Genomic DNA, 24684 nt, shown 5'->3' on the forward strand with positions numbered 1-24684 from the left:
TTGAATTTAAACTAAACTAAACTAAACTAATAATAATAAAAAATAATAATAATAAAAAAATAATAAAATAAAATAAAATAAATGGACAACAAGTGATATGGTATTGTGCATTCCTAAATCTGACCCTATTTACTTTAAATCATTCCTGTTCCTATTGTTCAGAATTTATTAGTGTGTGTTATTCCAAAATAAATAAATGTTCACCTTCATAGTATGAAACAATTTTATTTTTTGACTGACGTCCCACTGCCTCTTATTGTTCAACCGCCTGATGGAATAAACCTAATCAATCCCTGCATGTTTTCTTGTAAAATGTCCAAATTCATTAAAAACTATGTGGCATTATGGAAGTAAAATGTGCTGTGAATGACGTTTTCAGGTTCTGACTCTACACAACAGAGTTGAGTTACAACGCAATGAGTCTTTACCCGCCGTCTTGAGACACAGTTATGTGAAAATCATTAACATACCACACATATCACGTCTCTAACCCCACCCTGGTCTGAGATAGCACAGGTTCAGTCCACACGGGACGGCTGGAGATACTACAGGTTACACATTAACAGCTGCCATGAAGAAACCTGTTCATTCTTCTGACCAATCGTCGCTAGTTGCTGTAAAACTGCTTCTTTGGCTTCTTCTTTTGAAAATTAGAGCGCTTGAGGTCTTTCAGAGAGCACACAGATCATTTCAGGATGTGGTTGGGACACTGTGGGGGGCAGAGGACGCAGATCTGCTTGATAATGCAGCTCTGTGTGCGGTTATCTGCTGATTATCAGCTGGGTTGTTGAACTCAGTGACCCGCTGCCTTCACCTCGCTGACCTCCTTGCTGTTGGCACAAGCTAAACCCTCTCAAAGAGCCATTCAGCGTGGCGGGAAGAATGCGTACGCGTTTATATGCCGCACAGAAATAGATGTGAAACTGCTTTGAGGTGGAGCTCTGTGGACGTTGTATTTGGCACGCAGTCGGCAGGAATGTGGAAGCTGGAACGGCTGTCATTGTGAGGACAGTTTATGTCAGTGGAAGTAATTGTGTGAGATCGATCTGGGATGTGTTTTCAGACGGGCTGACCGTGTGTGTGTGAGGTGCTCAATATATTCAATGTTTGGATATATGTATGTAATGTGAAGTTTCACAAACCATTTTTTAAATAGCAATAAAAAAATAGGACATTAATATCAGACAATTGTTTAAAAACATGTCATGTTCAGAGCTGTTTTTGTCTAAAATATATATATAAAATAAACCTTGTTTCCAAAGCTGTGTAATTAATTATAAGTGATCTGTAAGGTATTAACAAAAAGCAGTAGCACCAAAGTATAAGAATTGGTAGATATTGTTCAAAATAATATGATATAATTTTTTTTTCTCAGATCATCCCATACAATTAGTATTTTTAATGCTCATATCTGACATAAAAGCAGAGTTACTGGATGAAAAGAAGGAAAATAACTAAACGAAAATTTGGATTATTTAAAAAAATAAAAAATTACAATTAAAAAGGGAGATAAAAACTAAAATAAAATCCAACTAAATAGTTCAAAAAATGATCTAAAACTATTAACAATTACAAGAGGACAACAACGTTTCTAAAAAAATCAACTATAAAAGCAAAAATAAAAAGCAAATTCAAAATATTAAAAAAACTAAAATAGCACATATGTATTTTTTTTTATGTTTTTTTTTATCTAAAACTAATAACAATCACAAGAGCACAGCAAAAAGCAAAACTACTAGAAATTTACCTGTAATTAAATAATGAAAATAAAATTTTGAGCTAATTCAAAATAGTAATATAGTAATATAATGTAGTATCAACAATAGTGAAATACACTGAAACGTACTACATTTAATAATGTGCCTCAGTCAGTAAAGTGATGCTGAGATCCACAACACAACCTCTCCATCTGAACGACAGCCGTCAAATTATGGAACGGTTCTGGTCCATTTAAGGCAGCTACGTCTGGATTGATGTCTGGTGGTGTTATGAGTGCACACTGCTCTTATGCAGCTGTCCTGCTGTTTCCCTGTTCTCACCTGAGCTGCTCTCTGTGTCTGTCGCTGCAGGTTGCTGGCTCTGGATCGCATGCCGTCATGCTGTCCTTAGACGAGCCACTGGACCTGAAGGTGCCGAGGGGCGGGGCAGTGGGCGGAGCAGAGGCGCCAGGTCTCCGCCCACTCTCACTCCCTCTCTCATTCACGCCAAGGGAGCGGGGCAGCTGCGGATGGCAGACGACGGGACCGCCGTCATCGTTCCAGCATCCCCTGCCTCTCCACACACAGGTAAACAAATCAGCACAGCATGACGTATTCCACACTGTGATTGCAGAGAACATAAAAGAGGTGTGTCCACAGGTGCCCTTCAGGCTAAATCGGAGACCCCCACACCGCCTGCTGTGGACCTCAGCATGTCCCCGTCCTCCCGAAACACCGCCTGCTCTCCAGATCTCTCCAATGGAAATGGCTCAGCTCCTGTTTTCCCCGGGGTGAGTCCACAACACTAGGGAACGACACATGTACATGGGCACCAAGAAGTATAAATTTCTAATATTTTACAGTGATCTAAGCGTAAATATACTAAAATGCAAGCAAAAACAGCCTTTTTTTTTGATGTTTTTTCAGTGTGTTGACATTTTTGGGTTGTAAAACATCTGATTACACTGAAAAAATGACTTTTGGTTAAAATATCTCAAATCTCAAAAAAAAAAAAATAGTACTTTAAATGATAATATTTCACAATATAACTGTTTTCATTGTATTTTTCTGATCAAATAAATTCAGACTTTTATAACTAGCTTTAGACTAGATCTGCTGCTTCTTAAAGGAGACTTGTTGAAATATCTTGTTCATTAAGCATCAAGAAACATGAGGAGCAGCAACAGGAACTAATAAGCAACCAAAGGCTCGGTACTGTTTGGGTCATAAGTGCATTAACAGAAACATTCCTCACCTTCCCTCAAGACCAGACATTCAGATGGGTTACCCTCAGTGACCCAAAATGGGTGTTTCTTATCAAATGCCCCCTGTGTTCCTTTCACAAAAGTGTCTCTCTTTCACCGTCCATAGGGCTGACGGATGGGACGCGAGGTTAAATCAGATTTACAGCGAGGTACAGCCACACAGAGCTCTTTCAGCTTAATCGAATTCACTCAAAATTGAATTGGGAGACGGATGGGTTTTTGTGTGCTTATGTGTATGTCTCCGATGCCTGTCCCTTCTTCGAGCCAATGGATAAACAGCAGCCAGCTCTTAGAGGATGAGCCTCAGTTTACATGATTTTCCAAGCACATTTCTCACATAGCTGCAAACGTCTCAGACAGCCCTGACACTGTTGTCCAGTCAAAACCATCATTGTCTATACTCTAATGAACCCTCAAGCATCACTATTACTGTTGCTCATAGTTAAGGGCAAGAACAGAAACAGAAACGCTTAAACAGTAAAAAACTAGTGAGGGTAAAAGAAAGAAATATATATACTTTAATATATCACAGTATCTTATTTAATGGCATTATATATATATATATATATATATATATATATATATATATATATATATATATATATATATATACACAACATTGTTGTTATTGGTTACTAAAACTAACAATATAAAAAAAAAGCATTTTTGTTAATTGACACTTTAACAAAGATTGAATAAAATGAAATATAAATATTAGATGAAAACCTTAAAACCTAAAAGTTTGAAAAGTTTGGCAACTGAAATAAATTAAGTTGACGTTGAATTAATAAATTGACTAAAACTAAGACAAACTACATATAAATATTTTTTAAAGAACTTAAAATACTAAAACTTTAACTAAAATAAAAACATAGTAAAGCAGTATATAAAAAGTGTGTGTGTGTGTGTGTGTGTGTGTGTATATATATATATACACATTTATAAAATTTTCAACAAATAACAAATTAATTAATATTTGTAAGTTTAACAGTTTTGAAAACAACAAAATCACTAGATGGAAAAATATTTAATCCTGAGTGTAATAAAGAAATAAAATTAAAATGATTAAAAAAAAAAAAATTTAATGACTGACCACCAACACATATTAAATTATTTATATTTTCCCATATTCTTAACTTATCCTGAGGTTAGACTTTAATTTAATTTCACAAAGAACTGAATTGAACAAACAGATGAAGAATAAACATTTGCGTAATATTACATGCCAATATTACACACAATATCATCAAAACATAACATCACCAGGTTCTTACTGATTCCCACCTGCTCACATTTCCTTCAAATCAATCTCTAGTTTATAGTTTCTTATCTAGTCCTGCAATCTAAAACCACCAGAGTGCTCACTGCAGGGTCCTTGTGCACAATCACGCTCCATGTATACGAGTCTATGTTCTTATTGGTGCCTTGTCATTTCGCTGTCTCTCATTAAAGTCTCAAATCTGTGGTGGAGTGCAAAGTGTGGCAGGGCATTAGCTCAGATCAGCACAGCTGGGGGCAGAAACACGGCGAGGACGAGCTGCCACATCCAGCAAAACACTCATAAGAGTCTCCCACTGAGAGGCGATTACAGAACATGGACCTCCTGTAGCTCCTGTTACTGAATTTAACAACTATCACTACAATCACTGGCCTGCTGTATTAAAAGATAAAGAGGCTTGAATTATGTTTGCCTTTTCTGGTGTTGTTCCCGCAGGACTCGGCTCATATCCGTTACGTGGAGGGAGGGGCGACATCTCAAGCCTTCCAGTTCTTCCTCCCCATTGGAGGAGGTGGAGGGCTTCACCTGCCTTCCTCGATGTTCATTCGGCAGCCCAAGGACACACGAGCTTCTCCAGACCTCTCCGCAGATGAACAGCTGGCCTGTCGCTGGAGGAAGGTGAGAAATAGAAGCAGCTTAAGGTGCTAATGTGCCTCTTTTTTTTACCTGATCTCATAGTGCATGTTTTCTTGTCACAGTGCCACCTACTTTTTGACTCCTTGCAAGACCTGGTGGATCACGTCAATGACTTCCACGTCAAGCCTGAGAAGGAATCTGGGTACTGTTGCCACTGGGAGGGATGTGCACGCAAAGGACGGGGATTCAATGCCAGGTGTGTTTACTGCATTCTCTAAATAAGGTTGTCTGTGATTCATTTAGCATCAGCAGGGGCCATTTGCATAAACTTAGCCCTAAGTCAAGACTCAGTCTTAAGAACTAAATCAATTTTCATTGGATTCAAATTAGACCAATATACGTTTTATTGTGACAAACTTACGAAGAGTTTTGACCCATCTTAAAAAAAGCTACATTTAAAAGCTGGACATGAAAGTGTTGTGTTAACCTTGACTTGTTGATAGAGATTAAGCTATGGTGTGTTCATTAAAACAATTTGGCTTATAGATTATCTCACGGTATTCTGAAATGTCCACAATATTGTACGGTATGGTAATTTTAAAGGTATATTTTATTACTGAATATTGACACGTCAAAGGTACAAATGGAGAATACTGGTGTTGCTATATACTGGAGAATACTGGTGTTTTCATTTTAAAATACATACCCACCGTACTGTATAAGTCATTTTAAGTTGATTTCCTTCCAAAGGAAAATTCTGCAGTTTCAGCTACTAGTTGCATCGTTAAGTTACATAAGCATGAACCTTTAAGGGATAGTTCACTCAAAGATTTAAATTCTGTCATTAATTGCATGCCGTTCCAATCCCCTAAGACCTTCATTCATGTTTGGAAGACAAATTAAGATTTGTTTTGTTATTTTCTGACCCTTAATAGACAGCGATGCAACTACCATGTTCAAGGCCCAAGGGTAAGGACATTGTTAAAATAGTCCATGTGACACCAGTGGTTCAACCTTAATTTTATGAAGCTACGAGAATACTTTTTGTGTGCAACGAAAACAAAAATAACTTTATTCAACAATTTCTTCTCTTCCGTGTCAGACTTCGACGTGTGCATTCCTTTTCTTGCAAACAAGGCGCAGTGTATCCGGTTTTTATATCAGCACGCCGGCATCAGCAGCATCACACGTATGCGTCATGGTATTCTTGTGAATGTGCAGCGGAGACTAACATAGGAGAGAAGAATTGTTGAATAAAGTCTTTATTTTTGTTTACTTTGCACACATGAGGTATTCCCGTAACTTCATAAAATTACAGTTGAACCACTGATGTCACTTGAACTATATTATTTTGTTCCAGATAGTCCCTATGACCCAATGCAGGGTCAGAAAGCTTTTGGATTTCATTAAAAAAAAAAAAAATTGTACCGAGTTTGGAACGACATGAGGGTGTGTAATTAATGATAGAATTTGATTTTTTGGGTCAAGCAACCCTTTAATTGTAAAGCATGCACCTTAATTCTACTGTCTGCATCATTAGGTACAAGATGTTGATACACATCCGTACCCACACCAATGAGAAACCTCACCGCTGTCCTACCTGCAACAAGAGCTTTTCCCGCCTGGAGAACCTCAAGATACACAACCGCTCGCATACAGGTCTGTACCAAGTGAAATGTATGGATAGATTGTGAAGATTGCATGACCTGGCTAACTTCTCGGTTGTATTTCAGGAGAGAAGCCCTACATCTGTCCCTACGAGGGCTGCAACAAGCGCTACTCCAATTCCAGTGACCGGTTCAAACACACGCGCACGCACTATGTGGACAAGCCCTACTACTGCAAGATGGTGGGCTGCTTGAAACGCTACACGGACCCCAGCTCCCTGAGGAAGCATATTAAGGCTCACGGGCACTTTGTCGCTCAGGAGCAGGGAGGAACAGGTGGGGTGGGATCTCTGATGAAGCAGGGGCAGATTGCAGGGGCAGGGAAAGAATCTGAGCTGACTTATGTCAGTGGGACCCACTTTATCATTCCTGGTGCTGCCGCTGCTCTCTTGGGTGGTCATGGTCTGCAGGGTCTTGGAGGATCCCTCCCCTTGTCTCCTCTCAATCCCCACCCCTTGGACTTGAGCACACTGGGATGCCCAAGCTCCCCTCCAGCTGGGCTTAGGAAGACCTCCATCCTGTCCTTCAGTGGTTCCCCACTTGGCCTGGCCAAGTCACCCTTGCTCTCTCATACCTTCTCATCTTCCACATTGGGGTTGCCCATGGTGCCAATTTTGGGCTCGGAGCGCAGGGACCATGGCAAGGCCAGAGGTGAGGAGGGTGAGGACGAGATCCACGGTGGAGTGCTCAACTTGTCTACAGGGGCATCCAACGACCCCCTGTCTTGGGTTGTCATCCCTTCTGGCTCAGTGGTGCTGAAGCCAGCTGTGGTCAACTGAGTGCCACATTCCAGAGGAACGGCAGGGGAAGGGTGGGGGAGGAACAGGGGTCAAAGTTCAGAGGCAAGCCTATGGGGGTTTTTCTTAAAGCAAATGCAGTTCTGCTTGGAGGTGACACCATCTTCAACTTTTAGCACTACTTGATTTCTAATTTGTACCTTATGGTCGGACACATTTACCTGTTTCTTGTGATTATAGGGATGGTACCTTGAAGCAAAATTATTGTAAGAATCTAGAAAGTGGCCAAACACTCACCTCCATTCCATTTTTTTTTCTTATTACCAGGGTTTTCCAATCTTGCTCCTGGAGAGTTAAGCTCCAACCTGCTCCAACAAATCTGCTTGAAAGTTCTGAGTAATCCTGAAAGAGCTTGATTAATTGTGTGCTAAAGTAGTGGTGGGCAAATATGGCCATCAAAGTCCACTGTCCTGCAGTTTAGTTACAACCCTCGCTAAACACAAACTAATCAAAGTCTATAAGATTACTAGATAAATTACAGCCAGGTGAGTTAGTTGGATGTAAACTCAGTGGACCTTGAGGGCCAGGGTTGCCCTACCCTGGTCTAAACTCTGCAGAAAGGTGGCCCTCCAGAAGCAGAATTGGAACCTAAGTCTAACTGACTTTGTTTTAGCACTGAGGTAAATGGCATACTTCCGAATCTGTGCCCTTGCTTCAAGATATAATTGTATTTATGCGTAAGAGAAACTTTTGGACGACAGTGTACGCAACACACTAAAGACACAAATGTATGCTATTATTCTTCAGGAACTGACCTTCAAGCTGTCTTGTGCGTCATGAAAAGACTTCTGAGCGTAGCAAGCTAGAAATCTGTGAGGCTAAATCGCATGGGCTTGATCAGGTTTGCAAAAGGGTGCTAAGGTCGTAGGTCAGACACAGAGCAGCTCTTTTACTTGCCGTCAATCTGTTGCACCCTTTAGACCAGTAGTGTCCAGTTCTGGCCCTCAAATGCCACTTTTCTGCAGAGTTCAGCTCCTTCACACACGTTTCTAGTGATCCTGAAGACCTTGAGTAGCTGGTACAGGTGTGTTTATTTAGGGCTAGAGCTAAACTTTCCCTGACGGTGGCCCTTTAAGAGCAGGAATGGACACCACTGCTTCAGACTGTCCCGAGTCCCACCTCGGTCAGCGGGTACCCTCGGTATCCCTTGCAAGTGAACTTCCTTAGCTCAATACTATTGCAAGCTATATGTAAAACAGTGCATTTGCTGCTAGCGGTGTCACTGCAATGTAAGCATACATCTTTGAATAAAAAATAGACAAAGTATGAACGACAATCTGTCCTCTAAGGAGGAGGAAATAGAAACCTTGACTAGCTCTATTTTGTTGAATAAGAGACTTACAGACACAAAGCTCAGACTGACTGAGTTTTAAGACATACAATGGGACAAACTCACCTAGCGGTCATGCTAATGCCTCATCGGACATGGCACTGTTGTAAATAGTGCCATCTTATGGTCATCACTTGTATTGCACACTACTAGCTGAACCAAGGGCCAGATGTAATAGTATTGTCCTGCTTTGCCGTATACTAGCATGGCAGGATAAAACAAAGGACCTTTGGCTGATGCATAATAGTGGAATGTATAAAATAACTGTTATCCACAATCCAGTGGACATGTTGACACTTGCAATACACCAGTTTAAGTGTACTTCAATGATTAATGGCCTAGCTCACTTAAAATAACTTTGCTTTCACAGTTTGCCCCATGTTAAAATCACTGTGCTTAAAATCTAAAAGTAAACCCTGAGATTAAAGTAGGGACTTAATAATAAGGAGTAGAAGCCCTATTCAGGTGGCCAGAAGTTAGCATTTTGATGTGACCCTTTCACATGACCCACATCAACATTCTCCAATACATCAAACTCTAGAGCAAGGTGTCAAGTTTCAGCATTACCCCGACACCACCTTACACCAATGGAGTTGTAGGTGATGCTTCAAGTACTAAAGATTTCACATTTGACCCCATTTGGCAATGATTTTTTTCCCAGTTGCATGATGCGTAATTATGTGGTACATCATACAAACTGAGAATAAAAACTCAAAAGACAGATTCTGTGCTAGATTTAAGGCACATCAAGTTGTACAACACAACCTTTGAGACAGATATTCCTATTGTGCATTTTATGATGATTTCTCAAACATCAAAGATGTGTCTAATTATTGTGTTTAAAGGTACATTTAAATCCTGAAGTGGGTCATGTGAGACTTTACAGAGTCTTTTTCATCCTCCATTGATGATCAACCTGTCACAATCAAGACCTCATTCATTCAATTATGCTCTTGATTAAATCCTCTCTCCTGAACTCAGGCACGTAACAGCTTCTGTCTTCTCTGGAGAAATACTACTGTAATAGAGATGACATATTTAGAGCATCTTTCAATAATGTCCGTTACTCATAGATTTGGAGAAAAACATTATAGGACAAACGAATGTAATGTAAAAACATTCCGACTGAAATAATCGCACTTCCTTAAAGCATGTACCCTGCCCTCCCCTCCAAACCATTTTTACACTCAGAGTCTTATTCCATCATTATTTTTGTTGTATTGCTTGTGGAAACTATACGATTAATGCTGTTTTGTTTTACAGACTTTTTTTTTGTTATGTTTGTTTTGGACGTGACATTTCCTGATGTTGAAGTTGCTTCATTTCTGTTATCGCTATTCTGTGTTCAGCTTTCTCCAGCTGATGAAAGAGGGAGAAATTGACAGATAAGTTTGTGGGTAAGAAGCCCTTATATTTAGGCCTAGCCCATAATCGTGATGTTTTGTATGTACATGTAATGTTTAATGTCCCGTATAATAGACATTCAACCAATCAACATGTCCGTAAATTGCCATTCTCCACATCTTTAACGTGCGGCGAGCCTCAAAAGTAGGCCACTGACCCTTACACGGCCCCAGATTATTTTTATTTATTCGGTTGAAGCCAAGAAAAGGTGAACCCTGTGCTTCTATAAAGCCTTTTAGAAGAGATAACATGCAAATACATGCAGCAATCAAACAAAATCCTCTCAAGTTTGGAGCTTTGACTACATAAGCATGTATTTAGGAGGCTTATGATGTCTATTAACCCTTGCATCCTTCAAACAAGTTGGAAATATCTTTGCCCACCTTATCCTACTCCCTTTTCTCATGTTGTTGGCTGGAGAAAGCTGATACTGACACAGACCTGTCAAGGTCTACATCAATGTTTTATATCAGATAAGCTGTTTGAACATTTAACCCTTTGAGCACTCTGAAAACGGCCACACTGTTTTACACAGGAGACTCCAAAGGCCTTAACAAAGCCATGGTGCATCCCCAATGAATCTGAATTTACTGCAACTGTATGTGAGAGACTTAAGCAATAAACTGAATGGCAAGGAAGATCTCATAGCAAGATATTTAAATTTAGATGTTCACTTCAATGATGCAAGAAACTATATACGGTACATAAATTAAGCCCCATTTTAGAATATAAATAAAAATCTCACACTAAAAGTAAAGATGGTTGTAAAATGAAATAATAACAGGACAAATTCTTCAAGTGCCACAGAGATGCACAAAGGGTTAACAAAAAGACTATGGCCTGGAAAGGCCAGTATCCTTTTTTTTTTTTTTTTTTTTTGCACACTTTTGAGATATTTTAATATCAGTATTTTTTTTTCCAAGTGCCTTTTATTATAGTTGAAATGTAGATGTAATACAGTATATGAAAATAAAGATATATATAAATAAATATATATATATTTTTTCCCAGCATCATGTTCTAAAGCTGAACATGCAGAATTGTAGAGCTGTAAAAGTCTCCAGTTGGTACAACATAGGTGTGTGCTCCTGTTTTAGAGGATTTTTATTACGATATTGATAAGGATGTCAATGGAAATAAAAGAAACAAATCTTTAATAAATTTGCATTTGATAAATTGCACTTTGCTGTGTCTTTTTTTGCTGAATGTTTGGGATATTCATGTACAGATGGCTGAAATGTTTATAGTATTAACTCAGATCATGGTCTTAGCCTCGGATGAGACTATTTTTCTTGGCTCTTACATCGGTTTGCTTTTGCTCGACGCGTCTGACTGACCCCGGTTTGAACAACTGAAATATACATAACAGTCATTTTAATGTAAATACAGAGCGTTTGTGAGGATCCCAAAACAAATTTCAGTAATCAGTGTTTATGACCTAATCCTCATTAACATTTGATATTTAATCCTAAAAAAAAAAAAAAACACTGTATAATGTGAACAAATATGTTCAATCATTTTCTTTGTTAAATGTTTAAATCACAGAAGTCTGAAGCTCTCATTAATTCATGTTGTATTTATATTGTGCTTTTTTAAATGTACAGACTACATTCATGATAATACATATACTAAATTTTAAATATCTTAAAATGCAATACAAATGTTGCTATACATACTATTTTATTAATATTTAAATACATAAATTACAATAATAACCAACCAGCGAAAATATACTGATGACTCAAATAGCCACATGATGTACTTTGACTGTTTCTGAAGTCCAGCCACAAGACAGGTGTGATAGCATCACTTCTTAACCTTGTCTGGACAATCTCTCATCTCCTTTCACAGCTTCGAAAAGATGGACATGCGATACAAGTACTTTTTACTGGAGATAAATCCATCCAAAGTTTGTACATCCAAGGTTTTGCCTAGACTTTAAACATTTCCCTAGTTTTAATAGTGTTAAATGACTGCTGCGGTAATCTACATTAAGCCTGAAATAAAGTCGATATCTTATATTAAATCCAGAGCATTCCTCTCAACAAGAAGAAACTGATGGATACACTACTTTTTAAAAGTGTGAGGTAAGCAAAAAACAGAAAAGAAAAAAGATGACTTTTATTCAGCAAGGATGCATTAAATTGATCAAAAATATGACAGTAAATACATTAAAACAAAGGTTTTCTATTTCTTAAGCAACAAATAATCATATCAGAATGATTTCTGAAGGATCATGTGACGCTGAAGACATCACAGGAATAAAATTAGATTTTTAAATATATTCAACTAGAAAAACAGATATTTTGAATTGTACCAATATTTCACAATATTACTGATCTTACAGTATTTCTAATCAAATAAATGCAGCCTTGATGAGAATGACAGACTTCCTTCAAAACGTCTGAAGGAGTAATGTACGTTTTTAAACGCGTTCGAAAGTTCCGTGAACTCCAACAAGACCTCGGGAGAAAAATAATATCCAGAAAATACTCCTCCACTCTGACGGACGAATAAAGCAATGAGTGACATTTCAACGTACAAAAAAAAGGTGAGGTTTTATTGTGGGTGTGGGTCATAGTTCCAGAAGAGGCGTGTGAGGATGGAGCTCATGTCTGCTGCTGCTGCTCTGGTGGTTTGGTTTGGTGCTGCTGTTGAATGGACAGTTCTTCATCCAGACGCTCTTTAGCCCGGACCACCTTCACAAGAGTGACAGACACACATTATCATTACGTCTCTGATGTTAAAGACCACTGATCTAATGAGCTAATGACATGGGCTCAATGGGGTGAAGAGCCATGAGTTACCAACCCAATGACCACAAGATGTTAAATGTCATCTAATGTCTCATTGCTTACCTTTGATTGAAGATAGAATGAACCGCCGACCGCTTTGTCATTGACTTTAAACAAATGCTCATAATTCTGAGGAGAAAATAAAATAAAGGGTGAGGCTGAGTACTGTGATGCTGATCCCAGAGATATTTCGGTGAGACAGACTCTCACCTTCTGGATCTCCTCTGGTGTTAATGTGGAGATGTTCAGGATCTGTTGGGCTTCTTGTAAAGTCATTCCTGTGAAACTAGACGCAGCGGCGGACTGTCTTCCCGCTCCCCCCCGAGCCTCAGCAGCCGCTTGACTGGCTGCATTCACATCCACACAAAACACTACAGTCACACTTCACATATCCTCCTCATACTGAACATCAGTAACATCAGAAGACATTGCAATGCGGTCATATTCTCCTAAGCCTCCCAAAATAAGACAAATATACTATAATAACTTTAAGTATGTTGTGATTTCGGTTTTATTTTATGGAGATGTTAAATAAGAATAAATAAATACATGTTTAAATGTATTTAATGCATGCATCAAGTGGATATTAAGAAGAACAACAAACACCATTTACCAAAATGATGAATAATAACTGCTACTAATATTAATATGCATTGATAAATGAACATTATATAGCGTTTCATTGAACTGACCTGCAAATTCTTGACGTAAAGCTCTTGCAAAAGCTCGTCCGACCACCTGAGCCCCCATCACAATGATCTGAGCCAGGTACTTGGCCTGTGTGAACACAAAAACACAGGGAATATATAAAAGAGGAACACAAGGCATTGAGAAAGTGACATGTCGTTTTAAAGAGAGAGGATACTGAGATACTGACTCATTTGACTGACACCTTCTTTTTGCACATACAAATGTTACATAATATATAATGTGCCATTATAAGAGAAATAAATGAAATGTATTTGAGCTAACAAATGTAAATGTTTCTCAAACAAATAGCCTCTTGAAATCATCTTCACAGCACTTCTGCGGTCATAAAGAGTAATATAATGGATTATGAGAACATAATGTAGTATGACAATACTCGTACTATGAAAAGGAAATGCAAGGTCGTTGCATAAGATCATGTGTAATGGAATACTCCATTATTAGTATTTCTAGAGATGAAATACAGAGCTACCGACATACAACCAAACAGTCATTATGATCTATGAACGAATATATGAACATACCATGACTGATCTGTTTTGATGATGTTAAATCGCTCAGTTTAGGACAAATGTTTTCACGTGTAACTCCATCAAGGTTGATGGAAGCGGCGAAGAAACGAGACGAACACGCACCACACACACTGACCCCTGCTGGCTGGAGCACATTCACGAGCTGCTCGCATCCAATCAATGGAGGCGACGCTCGTGACGTCATGACGCACGACAAGCCGCGTGGCCAGTAATTATTAATTTCAAGAAAATAGATAAACTGTTTTTACATTCCTTTAAAAATAAACTCGTTTTATTTAAACTAGTTAATTTTAGGTTTAATTAATTTTATAGTTTCTTGTAGCCTATTGTTACTCTCCACATTCGGTTAATTCTTATTTTGCTTGTAAATGCATTAGAAGTAGTTAATAATAATATTAATAATAAACATAATTAATGGAATACATTTAAAATCACCACCAGACGGGAAACGTGGCAATAACCAATTATTAAATAAAATATACATATTTAGAGAGAAATAGTGAGAGGGGGTTCAGCGAAAAATCGGCAGCTGTCAGCAGGAAGTGGCTGTCACTGGCAGCAGGAAGTGGCTGCCAATAAAACCGGATGGCAGCTGTCGCTAATACCCGGAAATTGGAGGAGGCTGCCGGTGTCCTAAGACAAATAAATAATTATATACGCTTATGATTATGTTTAATACTTTTTTAAATAAGTATAAAGGTCAGTATTGTATATTATTTGATTTAAAATATTGATCAAATATAAACAAAGAAATAAGATCATTTTGCTAAACGTTAATTTCCAGCTGAATGTTTATGCATGTATCATTGTTTGTGTGAAATAAAACAATTTGTATTTATATACGAGAGTGGCAATTACTGGGTGTATGTTGTATATTTATTATAGGCTATATACACAAATGACTGAAAAGAGAGAAGTCTCAGAGACCTTTATTTAAAATCATAATTTGCGGTTATATTTGTAGTATTTCAATAAACAACTATATATATATATATATATAGTATAAAGTAGCTTTTAAATTTGTAACTGGGTTAGTAAGTTGTCAAAGTCCGTGCTTTACAATGTAAACAGTATAAAATATATCCAGTAAGCAAGCAGACTAAAATATCAATCAGAATCACTAACAACAATCCGGAGGTATTTTCAAGACTTAGATCAGAACTGATGAGTTCTGATGGAGTTACTTCTCCAGCATCTTGCACCACTCACTGTAAAACCCAGGGTGGATGTGCATCTCTCCTCATTTTCCTCTTGCAACATGGTCAAGTCAAGCATCGTTTATTTATATAGTGCTTTTAATAATACAGATCAAAGCAAAGCAACTTTACAGTATTAAATAGGAAAATAGTGTGTCAGTCAATAATGCAGAAGGACATTAGTAAACTCAGTTTGTAGTCAGTTTAAAAAGCAGTTTATCATTGAATTCAGTGAAGTCATCCTTCAGCTCGGTTCAGTTTAAATAGTATCTGTGGAATCATTTGCAATCATGTCAATGATATCGCTGTAAATGAAGTGACCACAACGAAGCAAGCCAGAGGCGACAAGGAACCAAAACTCCATCAGTGACAGAATGGAGAAAAAACAAAGTCTTAACAGGAGATCTGTATCTGGGGCTCTAGTTGTCCTGGTCTCCGCTGTCTTTCAGGGCTGTAGAGGTCCTTTCTAGGTGCGAGCCACCATCTGGTCTGGATACGTACTCGATCCGGGTGACTGCAGTGACCTTCGAATAAGAAAGAAACAGATTAATATAATTGAAGATGTTAATATCTATACGATGTTTGATAGGGAGCCAGTACAGGGTTTACAGAACTGGGCTAATCCGGTCATACTTCCTGATTCTAGGAAGAACTCTAGCTGCTGCATTTTTTTATTCATAAGAAAATGGTGACATTAATACCTAAATTGCTTTATTAACAGTAGACATGCATGCACAGCCATATTAATGATTATTCCCATTGCATCTTGTCATCATGTACAGAGCAGTGATTACATTTTCATGCATAATTTGCACACCTGGTAAGCAGTTGTTGTAAACCTCGTCGCAGTGTCTGCAGGGTGTACATTGTTGAATTCCTGACATGGCTTAGACATGTTCTCCATTTTGTTCCACCTGTATATTGAGATGAGGAGTATGAAAACAGCATTATTACAAAGATAAACATTCAGACATGGCAACTGAGAAATGTAATGTTATGGCACCTTTTTAAACCTCTAATCAAATATGTAAAAGAAAATACTCAGTCAAGCCAGCTGGATTGTGCCCTCTTTCGAAAGGAGTCTGTATACAGTACAGCAGACTTCTGTATTTGGAACAAACCAAAGACGGACTTAGTAATGTAGCATCACCCCTCCTCCAGGATCACGTAAAGAATTTCCAACAGGACAGCATCTGGCAACTATTGGGTATTACAAAAAAAAAAAAAAGGTGTCAATGCCATGGTTTTGTCTCAAGATGCACATCAGTAATGTTTTTTTTTTTTTTTTTCTAAATGCATGTTTACAAAAGCTACTTCAATGTAAAAGTTATAGTAAAAAAAAAAAAAATTGTTTTGCATTCACATGCTTACAACTTCAACTGGTACACAGAACAGTTCTGCACATGCATAGTATTAGAGAAAACACACCTCAATAGTGTAAAAAAAAAAAAGGGATTCTTCTTTTAAGAACTCTTAAGTTAATGTATATCACACAATCTCCTGAAAGACCTAACATGCAAAAATATATGGTTAGTGTTGCACATTTATCTTCTATCATTCCAGTCAAACAACATTCTTTTATATTATTCAATAGACTGTTAACACGCTAACAAACGTTAATATTTAATGGTACGTCAAACGATAGGCCCCAAACAAGGTACACAAACAACGTTGCTACCACTAATTAGATTTCATTGAACAATTAAACCAAAGTAGGCACCAAGTCGTTCACCAAGATAACAATTAAAATCAAACTTACAACGCAAAAAAAAACATTAATTACTCCGATGACCAATTTCGGAACTTACCGTTTGATCAATCGCAACCATTACTGAAGCGTTTGGGTGCAGTTATATCTGATTGGTTGCGCCCACGTTGGTCGATACTGATTGGCTCCCACCGATCGGCAGGTCCCGCCTACCATCCGGCTGCCAGTTACTGCCTTCCGGCTGTCAGTTACTGCCTTCCGGCTGTCAATGGCAGCCACTTCCTGCTGCCAGCTGCCGATTTTTTATCTGAACCCCTGCTGGAAATAGTACTAATAATACGATTACATTGTGAATATATAGTTATTAATAATTAATTAAATACTACTACTTTAACTACTAATACTAATAACAATTAACAAATAAATGTATATGTATTATTACCAGATAAGAATTTTGCCCATAAGCAGTTCTTGAATGTATAAATAATATAGAGAAACAACAACTATAATAAGAAAAATAATATACTGTTTTAACAATATACATACATACATTGCATAATAATGATGACAAAATGATGATGAAAAATAATATTGTCAACAATAACACTTGTAATTGCAACAGTTACAAAATAATTGTTCATCAATAAATACAACACTCAATTCCATATTTCTTTGCTCTTTTTATTTTTTTTATATTTATATATTTTTGTAAGGTTTTATTTTGAGGCAACGTGTTCCCACAAGACTGATTCCGCTCAAAAGAGGAGTGAAAAAAATCATTGCCTATAAAGTATTAAAATGAACCCGATTACAAGTGCTGTGAAAAAACATCCCAAAAACATCAGATTGGTAACAAAATGAGCTTGCATTTAAAAAACACTTTAGATCATTAGCATGTATATATTAACATCTACCATTTATGTGTGATTACATGATCACATATCTAGCACAGGACATCACATGGTACAAGTGTCATAACATGGACGATTCCTTACCTGGCATAATGTAAACATGTTCTGTTAAAAAAATATAATAAACTAAATTAGTATTGCCTTGTGATAGATCTGATTATTGGAGAAAATTCCCTTGTATGAAGTAGATTTGTGTTAATACTGTTGATGAGACTGAGCAGAAGGAAATATACTAAAAAGGAGTATTTTCCAGATTAAAAATGAGTGTTTTTAACAGTCTCCAGAAGATTCATTTAGAAGTACATAGACATTTTTTGCTCAAGACATATTAAAGGATAACTAACACTGCTAAGAACCTAGAGGTGGTGACATTTAATGCAACAAATTACCACAATATCGATGTAAAACCTACATTTAACCATGTTAACAGTCAAATGATAGTATTAAATGCACTTTGTTTTACCAATGAAAATATCTAGAGAGGTTTTGTGTTACAGACTGAGGAAGGCATGTGCTGCATGCAGTCATTATACAGTCAATTACAGCAAGCAGTACAATACTGATGCCCATCATTAACACTGTCCTACTGTAAATGTGCCTCATATATTTGAGATGAATGTCTGAGCTATGTATAGGAATGTGTTAATCTTTGAAGAATGAATAATAACAGATACTAATGCTCCAGTTAAACCAACGCAGAGAGATGACGGGATGGGTGGATTATCTAGAAGATGGATAGAGGAATGTGTGAGAGTAAATCAGCTGAAGCTGATGGGATGAAGAGCGTTTCGGAGGTTCAGAGGAACATTGGCACCCTGGAATGGCAAGATTCAAATACAGCAGGCACGTCCCATGTCTGCTGCTGGCACCCTGACTGGACCGCGAGGCAAGGCTTGTGTGTTAGTCATTTTGAAACACACACACATACATTATTTAGATGGTTTACAGTGTGTCATGAACCATGTGTTTGTGGGGTCAGTTCTTTACTCACCCACTCGTCTTCATTCCACACCCTCATATGACTCCTTTGGCAGAGGCTCTTCCCTGTTTCCCAGCTTCGCCACCATGGCACTGAGCAACTGCATGAAACACACATACTCACAAATAAATTAGACTGATAGATAGACAGAATGAAGGAATGACAGATGGACAGACAGAGAGAACACAGTCTGAATGAATAAACAAACAAACAATAGAATGAGAGACAGACAGAATGAACAAAAGAAGGATAAACATTTGGACAGAAGAAACAAACGTCAGGCAGAATGAACGAACATACGAAAAATAGACAGAGACAGACAGAACAAACAAACAACAGATACTGTACACTGAATGAATGAACAAACAAACGATAGGCAGAGACAGAAGAAGTGAATAAACAAACGATAGACAGACAGAACAAACAAATGCTAGAAAGGCAGACAAAACAAACAAACATAAGACAGAATTATCAAACAAAAATACAACAGACAGAGTCAGACACAGACTGAACAAACAAACAAACAACAGATACATAGAATGAATGAGCAAACAAACGATAGACAGAACAACAAACAAATGACAAGCAGAGAAAGAAACAGTCAGAACAAACAAATGTTAGAAAGACAGACAAAAGAAATGTAGATGAATCTGTTGGATGAATCTGTTTGTTATTATAAACCAATGGCCAATTTTAATGCTCAGCTAAGGCACATACTCACACACCTTCCCAATGAGGATGAGGACACTGGTGTCGGGATCATAGAATGGTACAAGGGTTGAGGGAGACACATTAGTTGCCTTTCACTGCGGCTGTAAAGGAAATAAGCCATTTTACACACTTTTAGTGTTAGAGAGAGACTGCTAATAACAATACTATGATCATTTCGGCTAAATTTGTGGCATATTGTACCTGTCAAATCCTGAAACGAGCAGGCACTTTCCGTCACAGACCCACACTACACGGGCCCCTGTCTGGCCCTCTGGTTCTGGGCCCTCCTGCATAGACAAAGACGGTAAAACTTTGTCAAAAAGATACCATTAATTTTGCTTTCAAAGTACACACAGTGGCCAGCAGTTTCCCATCTGGACTCCAAGCAATGCCAAATATCTGAGAAAGAACATAGTAAGCTGCCTTGATGTCTACAAACATGACTAGATAAGACAAATAGACTATAGATAGACAGACAGACAGACAGACGGTTGACAGACAGACAGACAGACAGACAGATGGTTGACAGACAGACAGACAGACGGATGACAGACAGACAGACAGATAGACAGACAGACAGTTGACAGACAGACAGACAGACAGATGGATGACAGACAGACAGACAGACAGTTGACAGACAGACACAGACAGACAGACAGACAGACAGACGGTTGACAGACAGACAGACAGACAGACAGATGACAGACAGACAGACGGATGACAGACAGACAGATGGATAGATGGATGATAGACAGACGGATGATAGACAGATGATAGACAGACAGACAGACAGACGGATGACAGACAGACAGACAGACAGACAGACAGAGACAGACAGACAGACGGATGACAGACAGGCAGGCAGACGACAGACAGACAGACAGACAGACAGACAGATTGATAGACGGATGATAGACAGATGATAGACAGATGATAGACAGACAGACAGACAGACCGATGACAGACAGACAGACAGACAGACGACAGACAGACAGACAGACAGACACACACACAGACAGACAGACAGACAGATGGATAGATGGATGATAGACAGACGGATGATAGATGACAGACAGACGGATGACAGACAGACAGACAGATGACAGACAGACAGGCAGACAGAAAGAGGGATAGACGGATCATAGACAGACGGATGATAGACAGATGATAGACAGACAAACAGACGGATGACAAACAGACAGACAGACAGACGACAGACAGACAGACGGATGATAGACAGATGATAGACAGACAGACAGACGGATGGATAGACGGATGATAGACAGACAGACAGACGGATGATAGACAGACAGATAGACGGATAGACGGATGATAGACAGATGGATGAAACAAACAGTGACTTACTGACAACCACAGAGAGAGATCAGCTTAATGACACATGAAAAAAAGAGCCAGAGCTTTAAAGCCTGGAACACACCGAGATGACACTGATGAACTAGTGGCAACGAAAACAGACTGCAGGGTTGGCTCACATCAGCAGCGTCTGGGTCCAGTTTTGCTGAGAAGATTTAGTCGGTCGACGTAAAAAAACTGCCCGACGGCCGACTGGATCAAACAGAGGCATCAGAGTGCTGAGGATAAAAACACAAATGATGATTAGGTTATTGACGCTGTAGGCCACGTTTCTCACAGAGCAAACATTTGGTGTAACTCTTCTCAAAAACTCCATTTATTTTTTTTATTTTTTTTAAGAAATTAATACTTTTATTCAGCAAGGATGCATAAAAAACATTTAAAATGTTTCAAAATTTGTATCTGAAATAAATGCTGTATTTTATATTCTAAGTATTTTATATGCCTAAAAGATCAATGTGGGGGATATTTTCAATAATAATAATATTTCACTTTTTTTCTATTATTATTAAATAAAAGCAGCTTGGGTGAGAATAAAAGCTTTTAACATTTTAACATACAGACCCAAAACATTTGAACAATATGTCATTATAGGAACGTTCAACTTGGAGACATATTAGTTAAATAATAATAATATAAATAAATAATATATTTTTTAATGTGCTGTATTGAAGTGTCTTGCCATTTCAAACACTCAACATGACAGCCACCATTAGAGGGCGACACACTCCACAAAATAACTACTTTTTATTTTTCTAACCCACTGATTTGAATAATCATCCCTTGTTTTCATTTTAAACATTTACTATTTCTTAAAAAGTTGAAAAAGAGACAAGGTAAAAATAATAATAATAATAATAATAATAAAACATTTCTACTGTGATGTGATATCTGTGATGGCAGTTTTCTGAAGACAAAAGCAAACAAAACTAAAATAATTCATGTCTGCAGCATAAACAAATTATGCACCAAATTTAATACTCTAATAACCAAAGGTTGTTTCGTCCAGATAAAGCAGATTCAAGAAGCCACTGAAGTCAAAGTGAGAAAAAAGTAAGTAGATCCCCCAATAGGTTTGTAGTTATAAGTGTGCATGTACTGAATGTTTGCAGTGGGGGGAGAAAACACCTGTGTCTTTTCTCCACTAGGTGGCAGAATAATCATCGAAACGAACTCACTTCAACAAAGAACCCCACATCAGCTCTTCAACAGAATACAGCATTGATCAGACACAGCACATTTGAAAACTTCACATCTGGGTCATTTAAATCTGTCTGTTTGACCCCAGACTGGAATCTGTGGCACCGGCGGGCCCGAGGTCACGGCAGGAACACAAGCCTCTATTTCAAGTCACATGCTGCTGGGAGCGGGGCGTGTTTCCGCTTCACTCGAAGAAACCAGATCAAACCTTTCACCCACATCAATCAGCTCAGAGCGTGGGACATAACTGATTACAAACCACAGAATACCACAGAAGAGCCGGAGCTGCCGGATCCAGCCCTCCAGCTCTTTAACAAGTGCTTTGCCTAAATTCTCTTGTGCAACTTTTAATGGTTTATTGTGTCATCATTAAGGCTAAACTCATGTTGCAGTGTTATGATTCAGATATTTGAAAGAGCTTCTAAGTTGCTCATTTCCATGTAGAGATAACCGAAGCAACGAAATAGTTCATGTGACTCAACATGTCATAATCGATATCTGACAGAGGTTTTGAGGAATTTAAATCTCATTTAATTATCATTAGAAAAAAAGTAATGTGACAGATTTTTTTTCATTTTGGACTGACCTTTTACTAAGGTCACTAAATACTATACAAAATTAACAAGCTAACACGACTGTGACCTTCAGCGCAATCCAGGGACAAAGCTTCAACCTTCATTAAACACCTACAGGACTTCAGGAAGACCATTATTCCTTGTGTTTATTCACTAATGAACCTTTAATTTCTCATCGCGCACACAGTGTCAAGCAGAAGTGAGTCTTGGACATGTCGGGCCACGCTCGTCTCTATCAGCTGAGTGACAGGCTTGGATCCGAGCCCTGCAGTGGATCGGCAGGCTTTGCCTCCTGGCTGCAGTGATTGGTGGGACGGTGTGTTTGGCGGTTGACTTCTCCCCTCCCCCGTCTTCGCCCTGGGCCTCTGAAGTCGGTAAGGGGTTGACACGCTTTATTAGAGCAACTTTGCATTCCCATGTCGAACACCTCCTGCGTTCCCACACCGTTCCCTCTCACAATGCTTCAGCACACTTCAACAATGATTTCATAGTATGCACTTCTGATAAACACAAATACATCTCAATGGTTTCTCATTACCTGCAACAAGGGGAGAAAAGGTTTCTCAGGTTTTGCTCGAAAAAGATCTTAAAACAACAAATCTGCACGAGACTCTTGAGATGTCAACATGCAGTCAAACATTTCTCATCTTATTCTTTATCAACCGGTTTCTCCTAAACAGCAATGAGATTAAATTTATTACATTTGTAAATTTGTTTCTCCTAGATGGCATTACGATTAAACTGAGTGCAAATGGAGAATCTCCTGCTTCTCAGTTGTAATAAAACTTCAAATTCTTAAATCTTCTTTAATTCCTCTATTTCTCAACCATTTCTCCTAGAGAGTAATATAGATCAAATAGAGAGAAAATAGAGTTTTCTGCTTTCAAAGTCTGCAAACAGCCAAACTCACACATTTCTCATCAGTCTTAAGTCTTCCTTAATTTCTTAATTTCGCAACTGTTTTTCCTACACTGCAATAGATTAGAGAGCAAACAGATGTTTTTATTGCTTTCAAAGTCTATAAAGTTTCAGAAAAGATCTCAACAACCAACTCTCAAACTGTGCTTAGATTTGCAGAGATAGTATGAACTCAAACAGTTTATCACATGCATTATATTTCTCAGTTGCTTCTTATTGACAGCACTAAATTAAACTACATTAAACTGAGAGCAAACTGAAAATGTTGATAGTTGATGTTTCTTCTGCAAATGTGGCTCAAATATGTGTCTAATATTCTTCTAATATTTTCTTCTAAAATTAGCATTTTTATCAGGCTCCTATATGTGTGGGCTCAGTAATTTCTCTTTGGCAGTAAAAATAACCTATTCTTTGGAGCCCACTTTAGAAGAAAATTATAAACAGCTTTGCATCTGAACTTTGAATTATTAAATGTTCTTTAATTCCATAATTTCTCAACTGTTTCTCCTAGACAGCACATGAGAAATCAAACAGAGATTTGATATAAACACACATCTCATCAAATTCATTATATTTCTCAGTTGTTGTTGTAGTGCCACAAGGATCTGTCTTAGGTCCTCTGCTATTTTTAATATACATGTTGCCTCACATTATTAGAAAATACAGGAATAGTTTTCACTGTTATGCTGATGATACTTAATTATATATCTCAACAAAACCGGATGAAACTTCTAAATTATCTAATCTAACAGAGTGTGTTAAAAATTTAAAAGATTGGATGACCAATCATTTTATCCTATTCAATTCAGATAAGACAGAGATATTACTTTGTAAATAAAACAGTAGACAGAATCTCTTGGATTACAATTTGCAACTATGGATGAACTGTTACTTCCTCTACAGTCAAAAATCTGGGTGTTATATTAGACAGCAAATTGTCTCTTGAAAATTTTATTTCCCATGTTACAAAAACAGCATTCTTCCATCTTCGAAACAGTGCCAGGAATAGATCAAATAGAGAGCAAACAAAGAAGTTTGCCAACAAAAGTCAAAGATCTCTC

General features: G+C 37.9%; 1 protein-coding gene, 1 long non-coding RNA gene and 1 pseudogene across 2 annotated transcripts; 1 reads left to right on the plus strand and 2 right to left on the minus strand.

Annotated features, from left to right (window-relative positions):
* The first annotated feature begins 1813 nt into the window (after positions 1 to 1813).
* Positions 1814 to 11555, plus strand: LOC113067733 (zinc finger protein GLIS2-like; annotated as a pseudogene).
* A 123-nt stretch (positions 11556 to 11678) lies between these two features.
* pam16 (presequence translocase associated motor 16) lies at positions 11679 to 14184 on the minus strand. Its single transcript, XM_026240176.1, has 5 exons — positions 14043 to 14184; positions 13503 to 13587; positions 13021 to 13157; positions 12874 to 12939; positions 11679 to 12714 (listed from the first exon to the last, which is right to left on the minus strand). Exons 1-5 carry the CDS (start codon positions 14043 to 14045, stop codon positions 12625 to 12627), a joined length of 381 nt encoding a protein of 126 aa, XP_026095961.1. The 5' UTR covers positions 14046 to 14184; the 3' UTR covers positions 11679 to 12624.
* Positions 14185 to 17557: 3373 nt separating this feature from the next.
* Positions 17558 to 19843, minus strand: LOC113067613 (uncharacterized). The gene is made up of 3 exons (XR_003279416.1): positions 19758 to 19843; positions 19571 to 19657; positions 17558 to 18945 (listed from the first exon to the last, which is right to left on the minus strand). It is a non-coding gene; the product is annotated as an uncharacterized LOC113067613 (long non-coding RNA).
* Between the last annotated feature and the right edge of the window lie 4841 nt (positions 19844 to 24684).

This window comes from Carassius auratus, linkage group LG28B (assembly GCF_003368295.1).
Source record: "Carassius auratus strain Wakin linkage group LG28B, ASM336829v1, whole genome shotgun sequence".
Classification (NCBI taxonomy): domain Eukaryota; kingdom Metazoa; phylum Chordata; class Actinopteri; order Cypriniformes; family Cyprinidae; genus Carassius; species Carassius auratus.

Bases quoted from the DNA above. Each gene is read 5' to 3' on its own strand.
- pam16 (XM_026240176.1), bottom strand. The intron at 12,940-13,020 runs GTGAGAGTCTGT...TTTTCTCCTCAG, and splicing joins CACCAGAGGAGATCCAGAAG to AATTATGAGCATTTGTTTAA. The intron at 12,715-12,873 runs GTAAGCAATGAG...ACTCTTGTGAAG, and splicing joins CATTCTATCTTCAATCAAAG to GTGGTCCGGGCTAAAGAGCG.